The 24,871-nt window shown below is 33.9% G+C and overlaps 1 protein-coding gene across 2 annotated transcripts; it reads right to left on the minus strand.

The window, feature by feature from the left end:
* Positions 1 to 114: 114 nt before the first annotated feature.
* On the minus strand, positions 115 to 24,670 carry LOC108361612 (SEC14-like protein 2). Of its 2 annotated transcripts, XM_017614262.1 has the most exons (10): positions 24,490 to 24,670; positions 24,150 to 24,152; positions 23,442 to 24,023; positions 4,962 to 5,031; positions 4,834 to 4,877; positions 3,581 to 3,698; positions 3,228 to 3,518; positions 2,948 to 3,147; positions 752 to 1,067; positions 115 to 634 (listed from the first exon to the last, which is right to left on the minus strand). In XM_017614262.1, exons 3-10 carry the CDS (start codon positions 23,490 to 23,492, stop codon positions 489 to 491), a joined length of 1,236 nt encoding a protein of 411 aa, XP_017469751.1. In that variant the 5' UTR covers positions 23,493 to 24,023; positions 24,150 to 24,152; positions 24,490 to 24,670; the 3' UTR covers positions 115 to 488. The 2 variants fall into 2 exon arrangements, with proteins under 2 accessions (XP_017469751.1, XP_017469750.1); XM_017614261.1 differs by lacking the exon at positions 24,150 to 24,152.
* Between the last annotated feature and the right edge of the window lie 201 nt (positions 24,671 to 24,871).

The following is a 24,871-nucleotide window of genomic DNA, read 5'->3' on the forward strand; positions in this document are numbered from 1 at the left end:
TTTAACAGGAGGGTTTCTCTTAGCAAATAAAATGCAAGTTTATTATCGTTACCTTAATATAAAAAGGCTCTATCTAACATTTTTAGTTCTTTACAGAGTATTTATACCCACAAAAGTGGTTCAGATGTAATTTTCTTCATTGAACTGGTTTTCAATTAACATAGAAACTAATTTTTTGATGTAGTAATTGATTTTAAATTCGATTAAGTTTTGTAAGTGAGTAATCTACCGACTTTTGCGCAGAGCTGACGTTCAAAAGAGAAAATGAATTAGAGCTCTTCTATATTAAGGTACATATCGTTACCTATGTACATATATTTAAGTTTCTTGTTTGGCTTTCAATAATTCATACAGTAGTGTATAATGACTCGATAAACAGTGCGTGGAATCCGTTTGAATATTTGGTTTGGTAGCATTCAACTTCTGCTTATCACATTCACATCGATCCTTTGATCATATTGCTTGCCCTTTTAAGTAAGTAAAACGCCTTAATCGCCATTTTTTTCTACTATATCAGTATGTTGTACTTGCGCCGAGAGCTCTGTAATATCATCAATTTCAGAGATCAGATTCACACAATAACGTAAACGTTTGCTGCGCAAATAGCTGTGTGAGTTGTCGAAAACCACCGTATCTAAATATGTATGGGTATGTGGGAAAAAATTAGGGGTTTGCTTTAGTTATGTACATATGTATACGCTTTTCTATAAGCTCTGCAGCCCTTTAAGCCGACTGAGCCATGTTAACTTACATGTCGTATTGGCTCTTGTGGTGATGAAGCCCACCTCGTCCATTTCATTGGAATAGACGGTACCAAGCGCCACTTCGCTGCGTTTTTCCCCGGTCGTCTTGTCAATGCTGTATATACCGAATTTGATGTCATAGTCGAATGTGCGAAAGTCCCACGATAGCATTAGGTTTTCTTGTTTCGTTTCGGTCACATGAAAGTCCAGCTTGAGCTTGTTACCCTTACTTATTGTCGTCTCGTTATAGTCTTTATCGTTGTCATCACTGCCACTGCCGTGTTCTACAAACATATCTTGAGGAATTTTACCAGCCCAAATGATCTGAAAGGAAAGGTGTGAATGATATATGTATGTACATATGTATGTAGATTTGTAGATTTCTATTTAAATGCAATGGATATGGACGATGACGCTTAAGTGAAAACATCTTTCGGCTCGGCACCATTGGACTAACAACAATAGCGTGGCCACGAGCGCATAGGGACCCCAGGAAATTTGGTACGAAGAACTAGCGAAACTTCTTAGAGGTCTCGGGCCCCAAATCGACAAACGGTTTTAGAACAAGGGGAGTAAAAGCAAAAGTGTGTTTATTACTAAGTATATTCACAAAGCATTACAAACTGCATTTATCATGAAGTTTTATTTTTTTGAATAGGTCAACTACTCTATCTTTTTTTGGACCTTCAAACTTTTGTTGGTGTGGGCTGAACCTAAAATCTACTCCAGGTGCCTATCAAACAAAGTACAAGCTTACCGAACTACCTTCCACTGGCGTCCTTGTCTTTCCAGCGGAGCATCTGCGTTCATATGCACACAAGCGTGTTATTGTTGCCTATTACGGTATCCGACGGATGCCATCCGCACGGATCTTATCCGAATCGCACTATCATAACAAGCGAGTGTGAAGGATTAGATTCATGCGAATGACATCCGTAGGATACATGCCAATTCTGGTCTGAAGGATGGCCCTCGCACGAACCTAATCCTTCACACTCACTTGTTATGACAGTGCGAATCGGATTAGATACGTGCGGAAGGCATCCGTCGGATACTGTAATAGGCATTATTAAGTCCTAGTCACAAAGATACCTTTCTTAACTGCAGTGCAACTATACGATGGATAACGAACCCATTTTTGTCTGGTAACTAAGTGGATCGTGCAAAAAGTCGATGAAAAGTGGATAAAGTAAAATATTTCGATGGTCTTCATCTGGTGGGTAAACCCGGTAAAAGGAGAGGGAGATTTAAATCTAAAAATTTTAGGTCGAGTTTATAGAACTGCATAGCTCGACAATACTCAATTCTTACTCTATCGGCAGCGGTGAGATGCCATAACCAATCCGTGTAAAGCCTTAGACCACTGTGAAATTTAGAAATTTAGTGGGATGATTCCCACGCATTCGGCATAACAGTCCATTAAAGTGTGCATCGTCTATTCACGAGAAGATGCAGCTGCAAGCGGACGTCCATCTTGGCGGCGGCTTGTGCGCAGGGGTTGTGACCGATCTGTTACGTAAAACAAACTTCCAATGGATACAAGATTCGGATGAGACTTTCTACTTTTGACAACGACCCATGTTAACATTTTCAGAGAAATTATTTGAGGGCATGCACCTAAAACGTTTGGGCCCTTAATGGGCAAGGTGCCTTTGGCGGTCGGTTGACGTCCGCATAAGAGCAAAGGAAGACTGAAGTAATGCAATGGAAGCCTCTGTGTGGTTGATCGTCGGAAAATTCGGTCTCTACGATAAAAGGTCTGATAACCGACTGAGACTGATTGACTTCGCTTTGGCCGGAAACATAATAACTTGAAGCATAAAAAATAAGCTGGGCTCGAATCGTCACATCCGTTCACGGATCGAAAACGATACAAAAGAAAATTACGTGATACGTCAGGCAGTATAAGCTGAATGGGACAAAGAGTACGTTCACGTATGTCATGATCCGAAAAATGTATTTTTACGTGACGAATAGTACGATATCGTATGTGACGATTCGAGGACTGACAATCTCTGCGCCGATTTCAAAGCCGCTTTCGACAGCACGACAGCCAAGTTACCTGGAAGCCGCAATGTCTGAATTTTGGTGTTACCGCATAACTAATACGACTTTATGAAAGGACGTTGAGCAATTCAAAAGTAAATTGCGCATTCTTGGGCCGTGTGATGGCTTCAAAAGTAAATCCATCAATACCAACTAACCTTCGATTTGCATTCTGGATCTCCATTCTCGTCGACATAATTTCCACCAAAACATTTTGGAAATATATCAGGATTCACATGGGAGAATAAGGGCTCCTTCCATTTATCGCAGCCATTTTTATAGATTTTGATTTTGCTCATTGTGTATTCGTCCAGGAACTTTTTCACAAAGTTGAAAGCAACCGAGAAGAGTTTGGGTGCTGTAAAAGGTAAAAAACAAAAAAAAAAAACATAAACATTAGGTCTCGTTGAAAGAAGTATGTATGCACATCGATGGTACCATTGACAATATAGCACATTTTTAGCAACTCAGGATAATTGCTCTCGTACTCTTTGACCGTTGATAGAACACACTCGGCCGCTGGCCGCCATGCATATTGCTTCAAATTGGAATCAGCCATATCGAAAAAGACTACCAATTGTCGAGCTTGTGGTCCATATGTTTTGCTCTGTTCATATCCAGCTTGCATAAAACGTTCCAATAGTAAGACCAAGTAACGTTGGAAGTCGAAACGTGTGACACAGTGTAGCATACCCCAAATATCGAATTTGTAGAATGGACAAACAATAACTGCGAAAATGTTGAAATAATAAAAGTTACCAAAATATAATTAATCGAATAGCTGCACCTACTTGGCGATCCCTCGTTATCGTAACCAATCAATCCGTACGGCATATATTCCCTGAGAGCACGTGGCGCATCCCATTTCTCCAAGTTGTCCACATTCCACGTGGCTCGTGTCTTCAAACTCTGTAAAGAATTATGTATGTATGTACATACATATGTAGGTTGTAGTGGTCGTTATTTTGCGAAATAACACTGGAATTCCCAGCAAACAATTGAGTTTGATATACATTTGAGAATGATTTGAATTTAAAGCCTTTCTCAAATGTCAAACGTTTGAAAATGATTTCATATTGATTTGAAAATTGCAGCTTTCTCAATAAAAAAGGGGAGTTTGATCCCCATTTGAGAATATGGTTATCTCTCAAATCAATTTCAAAGGTTATTTATCAATTGTACTTCAAATGTGGAAATACAATTTATTAAAGGAAATGTATATTTTATATTTATTTTTCCTTCACGATCTATGATTTCTGGTTTGACCATTTTGAAATGTTGCTGTTTTATAACTGAAAAAAATTTTTAAGATTTAGAGTTTTCATTTAATTTTCCTTAATAAATTTTATAAACTAAACCCTGTTGTTAAAAAATATAGGGTATTTTGTGTATTTTTTAAAATGTTGCAGACACAACTAGAGAAGCCAATCCCGCAAGCCTGTGCGATCGAGGTGATCAATCCCGCAGATTCGCAAGATTTGTGGGACTGAAAAAAATCATATTATTTCCTCTAAAAAGTTATATTCAAAATTGATATGTAAAAAAAGAGTTGATTTAGAAGACTTACGTATTTATTTTTAATTGGGTTGACTTTTTTGATAATACTTCCGAAAGAATGATAAAGTCTTTAAAGTTTCATCTTTTAAATTCGACCTTATTTTATTGCATATATAGGCATATCTCAGGGACTTTTGAAACTAGCTTAAACATCAGTGATTCTGGATTATTCAAATTTAACTAAGTTTTCCTGTTTTTCAGCGTAACCTTTTTACCGTTTGATATTTGAAAATGGTGTTAAAATAATATATATTCTATATAAGATACTCTTACACCAGAGCTGAATGTGTGCCTCTAATAGAATCAGAGCTATGAGAATATATTCGAAATTTAGCATCTGAAAGGAAGCTCAAGAAAAGAAATCAAATTTTCCGCGGGTACACTTATTTATCGATTTCTCGCGGATCCCGCATGTGTACTCCCTCATTTCTGATGGTGCGGGTTGCCGCATTTGCGAATATTAAAAAAAAGTAAAATATTATCTCACCGCTCGTAACATATGCTCGGCCGCCTCTGGATTCCATTTGCGTGCTAAATGTGAAAAAGGAAAACAAAAATGTAAACTATTGTGAAAAGGATGCTTTTGCAATGAATGAATTAGGAAGCTTGTCATACCACGCAGCCAACGTAGTAGAAAGTAATCATCATGTGTATCGTTGAGAACATCGGAAACGCTTTTGCGAAACTGTAACGAGAAATATGTAAAGTAATCAGTAAATTAATCAATTAGATTCTTTATATACAAAAATTAGCACAATAACAATACATATGTATGTATGAGGAATTTTTCGCCAACTGAAGCACCCTACACCCAAAATTAATTCAGTTAAAAAAAAAAAATCGATTGTAGGCGTGAAAATTCGGTAAAAATATTTACTTTTAAAAAACGTATATATTTACATTAGACCGTATTTCTTCCAAGCGATTTTGAACACACATTTCACTGTAGGAACGCTAAAATGACACAAAAAAACGACGAAACATAAAAAAACGTTTTTCTAGATCTGGCTATTTTCCTATGATATTTTCATTTTAAGTTTGCATTACGAATGAAAAAAATTCAAACTTTAACATGGAAAATATTACACATTTTTTTATTTATTCATCGATTTTCTTCGTTTGCAGCTTGAGTTTTTTTTTTAAGAACAGACTTTAATATGTGCAAATGAAAAAAATTTACAAAAAATCTGTTAATTTTTTCCATGTTAAACTTTGTTGTTGTTTTTTCACAAAAATCAAAATATCTTGCAAAAATTACCTAATCTAAAAAACCAAATAGGGTTTCGTAATCCACGACTAGAAGTTGAGTTCACATGTTTCAGCGTTTTTTTTTGTTGTAATTTCAAAACTTGCAATTTTCCCTACAGTGCTATGAAAGTACATATGTATGGCAGGAGAGTAAATTTTTTTTCGGCACCTTGTGAAATTTTTATAAATAGATTTTTTCTATAACTTTTTGATTTTATATCCGTTTCTATAAATAACACAGGTCAATAAAAATGGAAAAAAAAATTCTTTCTTTGCCAAAGCTTCTCAATATTGCAAAAAACACGATTTTTTGACAAGTTGACCTGGTTTCTCTCAAAATCTGGGCCTAATGGGGTTCGGGTTACGGGTTCGTATTCAGCACAGAAAAGCCTATCAAAAACAGCTTTTACATTTGCCGTACCAAAATCAGTGTTGCCCTGTGTAATACATCGTTGTAAAGGACAAAGCATTTAGTTGTATATTCAGAACTTTTATCATGTCTTATTAACTTTCCAAGTTATGTTGAAATGTATGTATATGTCTGAAACCGATACCCTCTACGCAATATAATGTGTCAGAAAAATAATCCCCATGTCAAATTATAACGCTCTGATAAGAATAATACTAACCTTTTTTCAATAAACAACAGCTAACTACTAATTTTGTAAATATTTAATTAAAGTAAATCTTTTCGGGACTCAAGTTGCCTCAATCGTGCTCGATTATTAAGCTTAGGCAAATGTGTTGATAATTATTAGAGACGTACAATGTACCGCTGGGAGAAAGCTTGGCAAATATTTACTTGACTGTTGTTGTGCTATGAAGACTTGCGAAATGGTCGCGTGGAGATCGTACTTAGTCACTTAGTTGTGAAAAGATATTTAAATACATGCTAATGCATAAAACCATGCACGATTCGTATTATTTTCAAAAATGAAGTGCCTGATTAAAAAGCTTGACCTGTAGACAATAGAGGTACATTTTTTTTTTAAGAGTTGCCACCTGTTAAAAAATGGATTCAAATGTTTTAATAAGTTAAATGAATTATCAAGAGATGGGTATCAACCGAAATGTGTATGGGTTTAATTCTTAACTACATGTAGAGGATTGCCACCTGTTGAAGAAATCAAATTCTATTGGAATTAAAGGAATTAGGTTATTGAAATAGATAGTTATCATCACCATATGGGAGTCAAATGAGAGAGATTTAAGAAGGTTTTAGCTTGTAAATATTACGAAGATGGTTGCCACCTGTTTGTAAAGTCAAACTAAGTTAAACTAAAATAATAATTGTGTCAAACCAACGGCTAACGACATCGTATTTGTTATTTTATTACAAATACATGCAATGTCAAGCAGTGATTTGTTCTGATTACATTCCTTTTAAATTAATGGACTCTTAAATTAACTCAGGAATGTTTTTACTCTTCACTTATTTCTTGATTAATATGTCCAATTTTTTCTTTTGTCTTATACCTATATTGATATACATATTTGAGTTACCTTATGCCATTTGTTAAAGTGAATTTGACTTTTTAAACATGTGGCCAGCCTTCTACCTGTCGTTGAAAAGTAAATCATTTTCAAAACCATTTCAATTGATGCCCGTATTATAATATCTAGTTCATTGAACTTATTAAATAATTTTAATAAAATTAGTAACAGGTGGCAATCCGTTAAAAAAAATAAAACTTTGTTGCACGTCTACAGGCCAAGCCCTGTCATTTGACACCTCACTTTTGAAAATAGAACGAAGTATATGTACACACCTATGTATATAAATGCCACAAGAACCCAAATTTTCAGCTTCAAACTGGATTTACAGTGAAAGTATGAAAGTTGTCCAAAAACAAATTGCATTTTTGAATTTACCGTCCTCAATTTTACTAAGAAGCGAATTTTCATTTAAATCCGTCCATAATTCTATTTTTGCCCACATTTCATATGGAAGGGAAGCACTGTGGCGCCACTTTAAATAAAAAAGTCGGTTTCACACCCATTTATTTATTATTTATTTTATGTTAAGAGAGATAGAAGCAAATTTTTTTCGTTGAAAGTTATCTCTAAATCCCGGGACTAATCCCCGGATCCCGGGATTGTGATAATGACATCTCGAAAATCCCGGGATCGTAAAAAGCAAAAAAATTAACATCCCTAGTACATACATAGATACTATTTGTATTCGAATGGAATAAAATTAGTGTCATTGTCAGCGCAAAAAAATTTTCAAAAATCAGCGAAACTTTTTAGCAACATTAGAATACTTGATAAGCAAGTGTGGAGCTCTGCACTTGATTACGCAAAAACATTGTGCAAAAATATATACATGCATACACATATGTATGTATGTATACTAAATTTTAACAATCGAGTTGATTTATCGCTTCGGCCTTGGAAGTAAAAAAAAAACTAAATACAAAGAATTGTGTTTTAAAATAATAAGTTGTCATAACTGGTTTAAGATCATTCAAACAGACATACATATGTACATTAGGGTGGTCCAAAAACAGTGAAGTCGGAATTGTAATGCTCTCACCCGCTAGGATGGTTCTATATCCAAAAAAGTATACACCTATTTTTTTTTATTTTGAAATCAAAAAATATTTAGAGGTCGCTCAAAGCGCTCAAAGTTTTCCATGTATTTTTATACGGGGAAAATAAATTTTTTCGTTGAAATGGTATAGAATTCTTGCAAATCCATATTTTTCGTTCAGAAAACTCTGGTTCTCTTCAGGAGACTTTCAACATTTAAACATTTTATTTAAACATTTTTTAATACCAACGATTTTTTATTGGTCGCCCCATTGCATTTTTCGGGGTTTTGTGGGCTTTTGGTGGACCTATAAATTATAGTTGCGATGAAAAAATGGTTAAACAATTGGCTATTATTTTTGGGAATCTCCTGCAGATAAACAGAGTTTTCTGGGAGAAAAATATTGATTTTTAACTTTTCTATACCATTTCTACGAAAAGTGGTTTTTTTCCCCCATATAAAATACATGGAAAACTTAAGGGCATATTTTTTCGGTGAGAGTATAAAAATTCCGACTTTGTGGGGGAAACATGCCTTTTTGGACCACCCTAATGTACATACACACATACCACCATATGTATAATTTTATGCATTAGCAGGATTTTAATTCTTCTTTCGAATGCTAAAAACCCGTGCTATTTAATAAAGTAACAAAAAAATATATATTTTTACATATATTTTTTATTCATTCCATTAAAATTTAACATTTTTGGAAATTTTGATAAAAAAAAATTGTTTTTCTGGAATACCGCAGGGACAACCTGTGTTCAATTTTGTTCCAAAATATTTAATACCGTAGCTCTCTACTATCCATATGAAAATAAGAAACGTAAAACCAACATTTAATTTCAAAGAATGTCTTTTTATGTATTTATTCTTATTAATATTCTTAGTAAAAACTTTGGCGACTTTAATGGCTTCCTGGCGGCATATAATTCATGTTATAGGGAAATTTCTATTTAATTCTTTTTAGTGGATAAATTACCTTTACGAAAATACAAGTTCACATTGCAGACAACGAATTTTTCGATTTTTGCCCACTTAGGTGGCACTGTGTGGCGCTTTTATTTTTTCTTTCCGATGTCAGGATTTATTTTAAAGGACTTTGTAATTTCAAAGACATGTTTGACACCAAAAATGATTTAAAAAATTCAATGCAATGTAGAATAAAAATTTGGGTACTAAATGAAAGAGAAAGTTTCTTTAGAATTCAAAAAATTAAATTTTTTTTGGATTCACAAGCACGAATAGGTAATTTTTTAAGCTGATGAAGTTGGAAGGACGAAATTATAATTTTTTCAAAAAGCGAATTTTGAAGGTTAAAAATTTTAAAAGAACATTTTCAATACTTACCAGTCCTTATGCACCAAAACATTGAATCTGATTAAATTCTACAGAATTTCCTTTTTAATTTGATATCCATACTTTTTCTCTAAGCTCATTTCACTGAATTTTTTAAATCATTTTTGGATTACTGACGTCAGAGTAAAAAACTAAAAAAAGCAATTTTACTATATTTGGCCCATGGTTTCGCAAATACATTAAGGCAGTTCACTATCTGATACGAAAATGCGAAAGGTAAAAATTAGCGTTTGTTTTGTTGCGTTGCTGTGCGTTTGTGCGAAACGATGGCACCGTGCCATATGTTTGTTGTAAAAAACTGCCGATTTTCGCACTTTCGCTCAAACGCACACAGCTTCGCATGAAAGAGTGAACTCTAGTATTGATTTTTGTGTGCAGAATTTACTATCGAACAGTGTTATATGTATAATGAGCTAGACATTTATAAAAAATTATTAAATAAAAAAAAGAAATATAGGCAATACTGGTCAAGCAAAAGATATTCTATTATTGCCATCAGTGCAAATTATCAATCCCGAAAATCACGGGATTTTCGGGACCTAAATAAGGCCGGGATCCCGAATTAACATTCCTAGTATGTAGGTATGTTCTAAAATTTTTTTATATGCGGGAAAATGCATAACACCGTAAGCAAAAAAAAAAATATAGAATCAACGGATATTTTTAGCTGCTCCAAGCTTGCACATTATTATACTCAAATTTAATAGGCCACAAAGCTTCATACCCAAAAAATTTCTAAAACTTCTGAACAAAAATATAAAAATTTGAATGAGTTTTTTTTTTTGAAATTTTTTTAATTTTCGTGAATTTTGCAAATAATTTTAAACTTTGAATTATCTCCGTATGAAGTTTATATTATAGAATGAACTATATTAAAAAAAATTAACTAAAATATTTATCAAGTATAACATTTTGTGTTTGTGCGCTATTTACGTGAACACCACTGTATACATTATTAAGCTCTGCCCCTGACATTGATGGTAGGCTATTAAATACTGTTAAAACTTTCAAGACTTGTGCGTACGAAAACCGAATGTATGTATGTTTTTTTCTAGGAAAAAATGCATTTTTGACCTTCAACATGGCTTAAATTTAGCCACGATGGAGTTGTTTGTGCTTAATTTTCAACTATTATTTAGTCGCAGTGCACTTAGTATTTCGATGTGATTGTTGTGCCGGCTAAAAACGCACACTCACTTTGGGCGGAGAAGGTGAGTATACAAACAATTGGGTGTAACATCGCGCAAAAAATGTATGTAAGCATATAATTAAGTTCAGTTTACTTGGTTGAAAACACTATACCACAATTTGTTAAATACATACACACATACTCGTACTACTTATGACCAGCGGCGTGCATTTGAAATTTCAATAAACAAATTGCTTTACATTTTTTTAATAATTTTGCTTTTAACTTCCCATATCCGCTCATTAAAATAGCAAATGTGTTTAGAATACAAAATTTTAATTATGTTTTGTATGGTATGTATGTATGTAAGTAGTTTCGAATACATATAACCGTTGCACTGTGGGAAATTTTACCAATTTTTTTTGTTAAAAATAAATATCGCTTTACAATATAGGGTTTAAAAAATGATTTTTTTTATTGGCATTTGAACTCCCACGTTTTTGTAGAAGAAAAGTTTAACCCTTGACGACCACCGAAAGGGTCGCTTTTTAGTTTTATTGAAAAAGTTTAAATGCATTTTTTTAAGAATTCGTATTAAAGAAAAAAAAAATGCCGCCAAGTTATAAAAACCATTTGTACAATGGCAATTTTTGAAAAATGTTACCAGATTATATTAATCCATCAATTGCAAGCCTGACAAGTCCGAATTTCTTAACTTGCATCCTGTATCGCAGCCAAACCTAGCCAACATTTTCTAGGCTTATACATATGTACAGTTAAAATTTAAGCAAAATTTATTAATTTATTAGATAGCAAAAAAAGTGAAATTTTATCACCAAAACAAAATCGCAATATTTTGTTATCACACAATTTTAATATCTTCTCACTCGTGACTTTAGTCTCCATATCAACTTTTTTAAAGAACGTTTTCTAATATTTTTATAGCAGCAAATAAAATTTACACTGTACATCCCACGCTCAGTCGATTTTCAATTGTACACAAATAAGGCTGCTGATTGTTTACTTGCTTATAAAAAGCAAAGTTACCTTTCCTCTGTTTTACAGCCAATAAGTATTGTCCAAAATATAGCAACAAGAAAAATGCTGATGTTAGCACCTCTAAAAACTTAGTTTTAGCCAGGAAAACAGGCATTAAGCCCATAGTGCATAGCCAAAATAATTGAGCCGGAAGTTGAATTTAGGTAATACACTCACACAATTGGAGTTCAAGGCCAATGATTTGCGTATGGTTATACTTATTAAAATAAAAAAAGTTTAGCTGGATTTATCAGATAGACATAACTACGCGATCGCCTCTTACGAGTACCAGAAAAAAACGGGCAAATATGCGTAACTAAGTACATACATACGTTTGGATAAGAAGGAATTACATGTTTACCCATTGTTTTGTTTTCCTTACCAGTGCTCGAAGAACTCATTTTCTTACGTGTTATTCCTATGGGAAAAATAAAAGCTCGATGAGCGGCCTCTTTGCATTATCGTAGAGAGGGGAGATTGTTGGGGAATTCAGCTTCCTGCGAATTTGTTAAAGTTTGACAGCTGGGCCGGACTTTCTTATATGTTTATATGATTAAAGTTTTTCGAATTTAAACGTAGGTATTTACGTCACCTTTACATATGTGTACCTTTGCACTCACATGAAAACTGCCCCTTATATTCAAACGTTTCTTCGATGATAATATAATTATTAATTAAAGTGCGATTTAATTTAATCACTAGATTATACGTTGTAGCAAATTAAAAACATGCACATTTAAGTGACCCAGTAGGAATAGATCGTGGGACTGGTTGAGAAGTTTGCAAAACTGGTTCCCAAATTTTCTTAAACTTTGAAGTTATCAACATGTAACACAAAAAACCCATTTTCGCACTTTTCGGCTCAATTATTTATTAAGCAATTTTAAATTTAAACATGTATGTACATTAGAACGTACCACCTTACAAGAAAACAGTAAAATTCGCCGTACACCCCTGAGTATAAAGTATTTTTGCAAGGCAATTTCAGAATTTTTCAGATTTTTCGGTGCCGTCTAGTATATTCGGCAAAAAACTACTGGAATAATCCAAACACTTCCTTACCAAAAGTTTAATGCTTTTTGGTGAGCTTAACAAGACAATTCTGGCAACTGTTTTCAACCCACCACTGTCTTTCGAAAGACAAACTCTTTCGTAAGATAATTGCCAATTCTGGCAACTATCATGAAAGCTCTTTACTGTCTTACGAAAGACTAATTGAAAGATCAATACAAATAAATACAAATAATTTTTAAAAATGAAATGAAATAAAAAAATGTCTTCTTAAAACAATAAAATCTAAAAAATAAGTTAGAAAAAAAAAATAAAATAAAAAAAAAGAAAAAAAAATAAAATAAATAATTTAATAAAATAAATAAAAAAAATTTATTGACATTAAAAAAAATATTTTTCTATTTTAGAAAACAATGTCTAAAAATTAAAAGAAAATTATACTAAAAAAAAAACTAATTTGTAAAAGAAAAAATAAAATAAGTTCCTAAAAATTAAATGAATTTTAAGAAAATCTTACTTTTTTAACAATATCATCTGAACATTAAAGAAAATAAAAAAAATTAAGAAAAAATACAATAAAAAATAAAATTAAAAAAAAATAATAATAATATTCCCAAATCAAATGAAATTAAAAAAAAACATATATATAAATTTTTGTTGTTAAAACAATAAAACCGAAAAATAAAAAAAAAAAACAATGAATCAAAAAATGCGCTGACTGAGGACTCGAACTCGGATCTCTCGAATGGCTCGCCTGTGCTTTATTCACTCGGTCATTGATATACAAATGATTTCTCTCAAAATAGCTCTTCACCACGAGTGGTAAATCATAGAGCTTTTTTTCTAAGACTTTTGTGCTAGAATAACAAAAAACTTTCGAACCATCTTGCCATTTGCTTTTCATTTATCTTACAAAAGACTTTTTACTATCTTAGCCAGAAATGGTCTGTTAATTTACTGACATTAGGGTGGTACGTGCGGGTAATAAGAACTGAGAGCTGATGGGTAATAGGGAATTTACATGATTCAACTTTTACAGGCGATTAGTTGAACCAAAAGTTGAACGAAAGTAGGGCGCCGACCAACTTCATTGTAAGCGATTAGTTGAAAGCCTGTTTACACCAGGCGATTGTTGCTTTCAACTAAAAATCGCCTGAAGAATCGCCTCATGTAAATTCCCTATAAGTATTAGAATGGGGCCAACGATGGAATCCAGATACTACGGAGTGTTAGTACGTACCTCTAACCACTCAGCTACAGCGGCCTTTATTAGAACGCCAAAAAAAATATACTACAAGAGAAAAATGATTAACATTGACGTGTTAACGCCATTGAACTTCAACTTTAATTATGTTTAAGTATACCAAATTTATCAGATTTATGATTATATACTTTCGAGATACGAGTAAATAATTTGAAGTTAAACCCTGTGCTACTAACTTAATTGCAGACTTCAGCAACAACAAAACACAATGAAATATTCTCAAAGCAAAAAGAAGCAACAATATATTTTATTATTGCGCTAAGGAAATCTACTTAGAAAACCGGTTGGTCTTGGAATAAAATTAAATTCACACCGTAAACGTCAATTTAAGCGATACTAAATACTTCCACTATGTCTGCTTCAAGAACGACTTGGCAAAAACCAAAGCGAATGCAGAATACAAAGTGTAAATTAAAGCTTCTTTATATGCAAAGTATGTTTTTGTATATGTACGGGTAGCTTGTATGTATGTATGTTTGTGTCTTGCTATAACCAAGCAAAAGAATTGAAAAAAAAATGGAAAGAAATAAATGTCTAAGTAGTGCACAATTGAATTGCAACTGAAGTCATTGTATAATGTAATAAAGACAAGAAACTTGATAACTTATACTATTGTGGCCATAAAAAATTCAATTTTATTTACTTATGACCGTACATAAACTTAGGGCCTATGTATGTATGTACATTCTTATACATATATATGAGGTTCAGCCGCGTGAAGAGATTTCGCGTTATTGAAGTTTATTAATAAAATTACTAAAATGTAATCTAAATGAAACCCTACCATAGGCGATTCTTAGAGATGTAAGCGCAAAATTAAAGCTCGCTCGCATTTACCAGTTAATAAGTAGTTTTTAAGCCGTGGCGTTTATTACGCATTAAAAATTACAAAATAACGAATACATTCAATCTTAGTAGGTACTTTGTTAAATATTCTCCTTAATCGCAGAAATAATGAGTCTTTTATTTCAGAGTGAATTTTTATTACTGTTATAAATATTGTAATTGCTGTAAATGGATTGTATTGTGCATAAAATTAAGTGTAATATATTAAGTTTTTTATATCAAAATTTTTTTTACTATAAAATTCAAAAAGTTGCAAAAAATAAAATAGGTCTTTAAAAGTGGTTCTACCTTAACTTGCCACTCCAAACAGCTGGTGGCTTCTTTCGAAAACTATATTCTTGGCAGAAGTCCGCTCAGATGTTCGCCACTGCCTGCCGAGTCGAGGTGTTGAATTAATACAGCAACACTGAGTACCGACTTGCCGTAATATTGGAATTCTCACTAACTACTATCGGCATTCGATTGCTTTCCATTTGTGTAGTGTGATTCAGAATGAGGTGAGCCCGAAGCCACTTGTGCACAAGACTAAATACTTATTAGGGCTGGGAGTTTTATTCGGATATTCGAATATCTTACTAAAAAATCCGGAAGATAACAAAATGAACGAATATTAGCCGGATATCCGAAACCAAAAGGATGATCACCTTAAGGCTTAAGAGTGTTTTGAAGCACCGGATGCACCGGATCGGCATAATCATATTTAGGGAAGCTGATAGTTCTTGGGCTGCCAGGATATTCTTCGCCGCAGTGTGCATTGTCCAATTTATTATACATATAGTTACGTAACTAGCTAAAAACCTACCTTGGGTTCATTGAGACATCTGACCACTTGGCCAAAGATGGCTTAGACCAGTGGTCGGCAGACCATGGCTCACTGAGCGCTCTCTGAGCACATGTGTGTTTCGCACGTACATATACGAAGAGCGGCAGCTGAGCAGTCCCTCCAGTACTGCTGGAGTCAATCGGTACTTTTGAACCGGTACTGCACCGACTCCTAGGTAAGTAGCTACTCTATTAACCCGTGGTATTGCACATGGTAATGCAGAGTCGAACCAGAGTCGAACCAGTCGTAAGCAGGATAGGGAAAAACTACGACAGAGGGCGCCCATAAATCAGGCAAGTGACTACTTTAGTAACTCCCGGTAGTGCAGAAAGAGCCGATGGTGACTACCGCCACCCACCGTTTGGCTATTCACATTACTACAAAAACTGGAATCAGCATCAGAGCCGTTGGCGATTTCCTCAAAGCAATGCCTAGTACCCTGGTAAGCTCGCTTTTCAATAGAAGCTTTCACTAGAGTTCGGCCTTTCACTGATTTATATAAACGAATTAGTTCATTATCAACCCAGTTTTTTTTGAAACGCGGTTCACAAAGTATTGCATCAATGAAGCATTACGGAACGATACGGGAAGCGGGACAATATGTAAGCATGCATTATAGTTCGATTTTCATCAAATTTTTTAATGAAAATACATCAACCGCGTATTTTTTCTTAGCAGCGTTCATTGTTGTTTATCTTTTGTGTTTGAAGCATATTCTCTATTTACCAAAAAAAATTGATAAATCAGGGATGCAGACGGAAAAGTTATGTTTCTAATAGATTTCAGGGAAAACAATTTTGCATTCTTAATTACATAAATATTGGATATTTCAGCTCAAAAAGGCAGGTAATTTTGTCTTAAGGGTGGCCGTCTACCGGATATCGGATCGGATATTTTACATGGTATCCGGAATCCGGTTGTCCGGCAAAAACTCTATCCGGCACATCTCTACTAAATAGATTATTATAGACCTGATGCCGGTGGTTATGTACAATGTAAGTCCAGACTTTTTCCCTCGTAGAGACTTAGAGTTATAATGCACAAAAATACATACGTACGAACTGTGCAAATAATGCGCAATTAGGTTTATCATTTTGCATCAAGCACTCGACGATTTCACACAAAGAACAATGAACTTAATTTTAAATGCATCACTTCGAAAAATACATACATGCAAGTAGTCTACTGATTTTTATTATACTAAACATATTATGCCAATAAAAGGCATATATGTATAAAATGTTTGCGTGAATTACAATTGTAATGGCGTTTTTTCTTAATAATCACTTATGTCGATTATAGGTTGCACATATTTTCTGTATAGATACTTGCGAGTAAAAGCTTACGATTGCACGTTTACTTTCATACTGTACATAGGCAAATGCTATAAATAGTTCAGGGGTTGGCCTTTCTACCAGTCACAGGACTCCCTTTAAGGTGCCTAATACAGGCCAATTCGAATTTTAGGAATATTTATGCATCGGCTTTGTTTTTATTCTGGGTGTTTTATTCTTGGGTCTTCAGAGTTTGGAATTCATCATCAGGATCCAAAACTTACCTTAGGTCGCGAAAATTCCTTTTTTAGTTTTAATCCGTCTCAAATAAGTTAGTTACTGATTTTAAATTTTTCTTTGAAGGCATACAAATTTAATTTTTTTTTAAATTGCAATAAATTTGAAACATTCGTACTTAATGTACCTTTAACGGAAATCATGATACATATGAGTTTTTTAAACAGAGTTCTGTTTGAGTTTGATATGTTATTTTTGAATTTAATTTTTCTATTTATTTAATTTGATGGATTCCAAGAGGTTCCAGGTCCCACTAAAGTCAAGATCAACATCATATGAAATTTATAAAAAACGCTTCTCGGAATAATAATAACTGGTGAACCCGCATGGCATTAAAATGTCCAAAATATTTCAATAAATTGATGAACTAATTCGAATTGGATTGATTTTTTTCGAACAAATGTCAACACTCCTAAATAAAGGTCAGGAATAAAACCTTTTCAAACCCATTTCGATTGATACATATCTTTTAATAATTCATTCAACTTATTGAATAATTTGAATGTAACTTTTCAAACACGTGGCAACCCTCTTCAAACATTCCAAATGTCCAAACTAAAGACTTCCTAACATTATTTCGTTTGACTGCGGTATTTTTTATATTTGATATACTTTTTGTATTAGTCAATTGAGTTAGACCTTTCAAACAGGTGGCAGCCCTCTTCAAAAGTATTTTCATGCTTAACTCTTGTTAACTCTCCTTCGCCGTGGCAACCCCGCCAAGTATAGTTCAGAAATAAAAAAATTTAATTTAACTTATTAAATAATTTGAATTTAACTTTTTAAACAGGTGAAAACCCTCTTCCAACACCAAATATTCTTAGCGTTCAAAGTAAAGATTTCTTAACACTCCTTCGTTTGACATCCATATTTTGATATTTCATATAACTTATGTATAGGTAAACTATATTCCACATTTCAAGCAGGTGGCAACCCTCTTCAAAATATTATCAAACTACTACTTTCTGAAACCCCTTTCGTTTGGCATCCATATGGTGATACATATTTCTCTTACCTAACATGATTTTATAAACAGGTGGCAACCCTCCTATAGTTAAGCTAAGAAACAAAGCTTTACGAAAACATTTCGATTGATACTTACTATCTTACTATCTACTTTAATAAAGGATTTATTTATTTTTTCTAATTTTGAATTGTGTCGCTATTGTAGATGGCCATCGATATGTACTCGTATGTATGATCAAGTATCGCTTAAGTACGAAACTGTACTGGAAAAAAATCAATAAAAAATTTTTTAAATTGTTAGATATCTACAAGTGGCAACCCTATAAAAATTCCAAGTAAAAAAAGATCCCTCTACAGTCAATACAGAGTATATTAGAGAAAATCTCGTCAAAATCCGTTCAGTAGTTTCCGAGACTATGTATTATAGATTATTTATTTAAAACAAAAGTTTGTTGAAAAGTAAGAAATTACCCGTTGGCGGCAATTTCGAAAACGCCCTATCTCAGAAAATTTTTCAACATCGTTCTATCTCAGAAAACTTTTCAAGAACGCCCTACTTCAGAATTTGATTGAAAAACACCCTACCTCAGAATTTGGTTGAATAACGCCCTATCTCAGCTTATTTCCAATGTATTTTCTTTTGAGATAGGACGTTTTTGAACCGAATCCTGAGATAGGGCGTTCTTCAACAAAATTAGAGAGATTAGATTGAGATAGAGTGTTTTTCAATAAAATTCTGAAGTAGGGCGTTTTTGAAAAGTTTTCTGAGATAGGGCATTTTCGAACCGACGGCCGGGATAGGTCGATCTTCCACTCAGCCATAGACATGTATGTTCGAAACAAATATCATATATTTTTTTCTCAGTATAGCTTGGTCACGACTACACAATTTTTTACAACCGCTGGTTTTCTCACCAGCAATAGTTTCTGAATAAATTCGAATTTATAATTAAACCTACCCTTTAAGTAACAAAAAATTACTACATATGGCGCACCGTCTTCAAAAGAGTCACAGCTCAAAATCATACGTTTGTCAGCAAATGCGAAAAACTATTACTTAGCACATGATAATCACATATGGACAAGGGCGACTTTACCTTAGGTTTTTAAAAAATAAATAAAAGCTCTGTGTATATTTTTAGCGCATAATTTCAAAAATGCCAAATTTTGAGTTGTGACTCTTTTGAACACGGTGTGCGATATATACATATTTTCAACTTTAATTGAACTAAATACTCGTAAGTGATTGCTCTATAAGATGCGAGCGTTAGTTTTATTTGATAGTGTAATACTTCACTGTTCCTTCGATGTTCAGAAAAGTGATTTTGTCTATATACTATATTTACATGCAGTGTGACTTACGACAGTTCAAAATTCAACGACGAGTACAAACAAGAAAATATACTCAATACAATATTTCTTATTCATTAGTTGGCGAAAGTACTTTGGACCTTAATTTTATGCAAGCTATTTGTAATATTTACGTATTCTCTAGATTTTTCACATAACACACGTTTGACATATGGATTACAATATTCATACATATGCATTTACATACAAAATAGGTGGTACCAGGTGGTATGAATTAATTTTTATTAAAATTTCCATAGTAAAAAATGCTTTAAAATAGCTTTGCGATTATTTACATTAGGCGTGTTTTATTTGACGAGAAAAATAAAGCTATTAGCTTATTTTGTATGGAAGACTTAGCCAATATAGTTATGTTCCTATCTATCCTATCTATCCATTCAATGATTAATTTTGTGCGACAAAATGTTCATGGGCTGGTTTAAAATGGCTGAGATCTCCAGTTATATACATAAATATGTATAGCCAGAATTGTTTGTGATATCACCTACATAAGTATGTATGTACGTGTGTATATATGCATCATCCTAACACTTGTTTCCGGCAACTATCCAATGCATATTATACTATTTATGTCTCCATTAAACGTTTGTATATATTTAGAATACTAAAAAATCAAAATCATCTAAAGACGAAGAACCGGAATAATTGATATCCATTATGTGACCTCGAATTGATCGCATTTAAAGTTTTTGCTTATTATCATCTACCTAATAAGCAGGAAGCTGCCAAGAGTGTTAATAAATATAAAGAAAATTAAATAAGCAATCAACTAGTTTTTAGTGATCTGCTTAATTTTGATATTTAGCTATTTTAATTAACCAGTTCATTTTAAAAGTTCTATTAAAAGTCATCATAATCTATATAATTTATATGTATTCACCTATTGATAATCTCTAAAATTGCATAACTCTTTAAAATCGATAGACGGTGCCGGCTTCTAATTTTCTGCATCTTAATGAAAAAAAATGAAAGTTAAATTAATTATGCAATACCTTTATATTTGCGAAGCAATAAAGACAAAGAATATCTACATTAACATCGCTAAATATGCGCTTTGTGAAATATATACTTGTATATTAGGGGGGTTCAATTTGTGTGCTCGATTTTTTCGATTATGTGCATATAGCGACGAAGTGTAATTCTAAACAAATTTGTCAAAGAAACCATAGGTCGTGAAACAATTTGGAGTTTGTCAAATTGCGAAAATAGGCTTCGAAGCATTTTGCTGTAGTGTCTTAAAGAAGTGCTTTAAATTTATATAAAATATGCCATGACGGGTTTTTTGGTATGGGGTATCCATTTCTGCACTTATCTTATTCTTAAAGCTTACTCCAGAGGGCGCCGCAGTAAAATTTTTCACCTTTCCTTCGAAACCTATTTTCGCAATTTGGCAAACTCCAAATCGAGTTTAGACCCATGGTTTCTTCGGAAAATTTGCGTTGAATTACACGTAGAATACTCCTATGCTATGCGCGCATTGTAAAAAACAAAAATTGACTCGCCCTAATAAACATACATATTTATATAGGGTGTTTATATTATGCAAGCAAGGATTTTAATATATGTTGATGTATTTTAGTATGAATTTTTGACATCTATAATTAAATTTAGTAATGTTTTCGGGGTTATTCCATTTTTGTCGGAAGAATCAATAAACACAAAAAAAGTAAAAAGTTTTCTTTAATAACCGGAACAAAGTGCCACTTCACGTGCACCCGAAGTCTAAATAGATGGTACCTGACTATTTTTCTCAAAAAGAAGGCAAATGTAGCGCATTAAAAAAGCCGAAGCGGAACTTTTCACTTGGCAAAAAAGCCATAGGCATATTTTGGAGACTATTTCCGAGGAAGACATACTGGATATATACGGAAATTGTCCATCAAATTATACTCTACGGAGTCTTACTCTATATCATAAAATCAACAGCTCTCAGAAGTCTGCAAAGGATACAAAGAATTGTGTATAAGGAGCCCTTTTCTTCACACCCACATATAACCTAAATGCGATGTTGCGAGATCTGGCTATCCAAGGAAAGCCAGCGCCTATCTGGAAACCCACCAGTGCGAACTATTTTATGCTCTCACTAATGCCATCAACTTTTATACAACGGCTCCAAACTTGAAGGAAAAGTAGGAGTAGAAGTTTCCTCGCATAAAATGAGGTTAGAGACAATTTTTCGATTCGATAGTTAGCGTTGTCCATAAGGTTCTTAAATTATGGAGATGACACTTTTCCCCCCTACTGAATGGTAGCAGCGCTGAAAATTGCGGAGAAGACAAACCCGGGCTCTCAGTCGATGTTTCACCGGCTAAAAAACAACAAGGCTCCTGTAGCTGATGGGCTCGTCCGCTGAGCTATTTAGGTATGGCGACGAGGAGTCGATAAGACGCATCTATCAGCTCTTATGCAGAGTACGGCCAGATGAACGTATGCCTGACGACAGAAATGCGACGCCGCATCAGGTCAGAATTGGGAAGGACATCTCCGAGCCGTTTGATACCAAGCAAGGTTTCAGACAAGGTGACTCGCTTTCGTGTGATAATCTGATGTTGGAAAAGATAATAAGAGCCGCGGAACTGAAACGCCCAGGTATACTTTTTTTTTACAAGAGCGTAGAATTGCTGGCGTGTGGCGACGAAATCGATACCATCGGAATTAGATAAAGAAGACAAAGAGTCAGAGCATAAGCGTCTTCGCACTCACGTCACCATTGACAAAACTCAGACGGCTTCGTTTATTTAGGAACCAGAAATAGCTCCAATAAAATGTCAGCCTTAAAATCCAAAAGGGAATCACTCTTGTTACTTTGGATTGAGTAGGCAATTGAGCAGTAAAGTCCTCCTCTCTCGTCGTACAAAAATCACGCTCTATAAGTCCCTCATCATGCCTGTGCTGGTGTATGACGCAGAAGCATAGACCACTAAAGACTCTGTTGGGGCGGCTCTTGGAGGTTTCAAGAGAATGTTTCTGTGGAGGATTTACGAGCCTTTACCACAGACGAAGGAACGATGAGCTGTATGAGCTTTACAACGACATAAACATAGTGCAGCGAATTTAAATGCAGCGGCTATGCTGGCTTGGTCATCTCGTATGTATGAAAAAAAACTCTGTTGGTAACAGAGGAAGAGAAAGGCCTCCTCTGAGAGACCAGTTAGAGGTTATAGCGCCATCGAAAAGAAGAGATAATTAAAGTGTTACATTTGCTATATTTTGAAGTGATTATTTTTCTTTCTTTAGAGACTTCAGCCCATTCTAATCTTACGCTTCTGGTGGTACTGTCAACTTAACCGACACGGATAATGAATCCAGTTAACTTTAATTTAATTTATTGATATATTGGGGCTATGAAAACTTGACGTTAAAGTTAGTGGCAGCTTTTTGACATAAGTTTCAATGGAATATTTGTCAATAAAGCTGCAACTATCTTTAGAGTCGACTTTATATCGACTATGAATATGCCCTACTGTCTTTATATTTTGTTTCAAGGCAGAAATAGATTATAGAGATAAAAAACGAATTACTTTTGGTTTGAGTTATCACTTTTACATACAAACTTTTAAATTTTGGATAAAAAAAATATTTGTTAGAAATAAGAAAAAAATCGAATAAATCGAATTTACCTCGCCGAATTTCGAATCGAATAATCGAGTGCTTAGAAAATGTTCGAATTCAGGCAAAAATCGAATTTTAACCCCAACTACCCATGCCTTATTTTGTAACCAATCGCTTTCCTGCTGGGTCTGTCCAGTACATATGTAGCCCCAAACAAGTGTTGTAAATGTAACATTGAACACAAGTATGTGCCAAGTACTCGCGCGAGCTATAGTAATTTTAAAGCACCAAGTACAAAGTCATTAAGTAAAAACTATTTAGCTAATAAACTACTTGCAGCTAAGTACGTATTACGGCTAGCCAATTAATCGATTAACTCACCTGCTTCAAGGCAGTTTCCTGTGCATCTGTGATATTTGGTATGCTGGACATTTTGATAGTTAAGCGTACCTATATGGCGTTTATGTGCAAAATAGTCGATATATACGGACGAGTATATACGAGTATGCTCAAAGGTACTTGCGCTTTTGGTTCGTAAATCGCGTGTTGAAAATTTTTAATGTGGCTATGTATGTATGTATATATGTATGCATAAATAAGTACTTATGTATTTATGTAAGTACTTCAAGCGCGTGCACACTTGGCTATTGGAGCATAAAAAATTAAATTGTTAAACGTGCTCGATTAAGCTTCTATATGTTTTGCCGTTTTTCGATGTGCTTTTCACTTTCACGGTGGTAATCGATTTTTTTTCGCTTTTGTTTTGGTTATTAAGAACTTTTTAATTGTTTTTGTTTTCTTAAATCAATACATATGTTGTACATATGAGCATATCTCCTTTGTGTTTTTATCTACATTTATGCTTTGCTCTGATTTTCTGCTTTGCCACACATTAAATTCGCCTTAATTGTTTGCTTTGTTTGACTTTCAGCTTTTGCGTTGAATTGCAAAATAATGATTTCACTTTGTCACATAGAAAGAATTGCAAATAAAATATGTATTAGGTTTTTTTTTTTCTGCGAGAAGATACGTTTTTTATTTTCTTAAAAATGCGCAACTATACTTATGTGCAAAGCAATTTTCTCTCACTTTCTGTAAATAAACACTTTTAAGTTTATTATGCCATGGAAGCGTAGCGTAATTTTGTGTAATTTCGTTTCACTGTTGTGCTGTCATTGAAAACAAAATCTATACGCCAGCCGTCGTTTACACACATGAATTCCTCTGCAACTGCTTTAAGTTATGTAGTTGACTTGCTTTTTGGCTTTCGTTTTTTTTTATTCCACTTTTTTCACCACAATTCCACTCGTCTCGACACTGTAGTACCCAAACTTAACCAAAATGGTATTCTGTACTTTTAAGCTGCGCCTCAAGAACTCGTTTGAATTGCTTGGCTACACGTTTCTTTAGAAACTAATGCGGAACTCACTATTGCATTCATATAAAAAGTCGATGCTAAAAGCCGTCGTCGCCGTCAAGTATGTATGTTAAAGTTTCAACTGAACTTGTCTCTTGTCTCTTGATTGTTGACTGTTGACTGTTGCTTTTTGTTTGTTGACTGCTGCTGCTGAGTGAGTTGCCGTGAAATGCGCGAGCGCGAGACTTTGTTGGCGACCGGCTGTTATCGGACACAGTGGTTGCCCCCTAAATAAAGTGGCACAGTAGGAAATCATTTCGCAATGCGCTGTAGATGAATATTACAAAATTGTATATAAGAATGCATCTATGTATTTATGCATGTACATAAATATGTATGTATGTATGTAGTTTGAATGATGCCGACCGAATGACGGTTGCTAAAGAGAATGCGC

Source organism: Rhagoletis zephyria, unplaced genomic scaffold, assembly GCF_001687245.7.
Source record: "Rhagoletis zephyria isolate East Lansing unplaced genomic scaffold, Rhagoletis_zephyria_1.1 Rzeph_scaffold_00804, whole genome shotgun sequence".
In the NCBI taxonomy this organism is placed as follows: Eukaryota; Metazoa; Arthropoda; class Insecta; order Diptera; family Tephritidae; genus Rhagoletis; species Rhagoletis zephyria.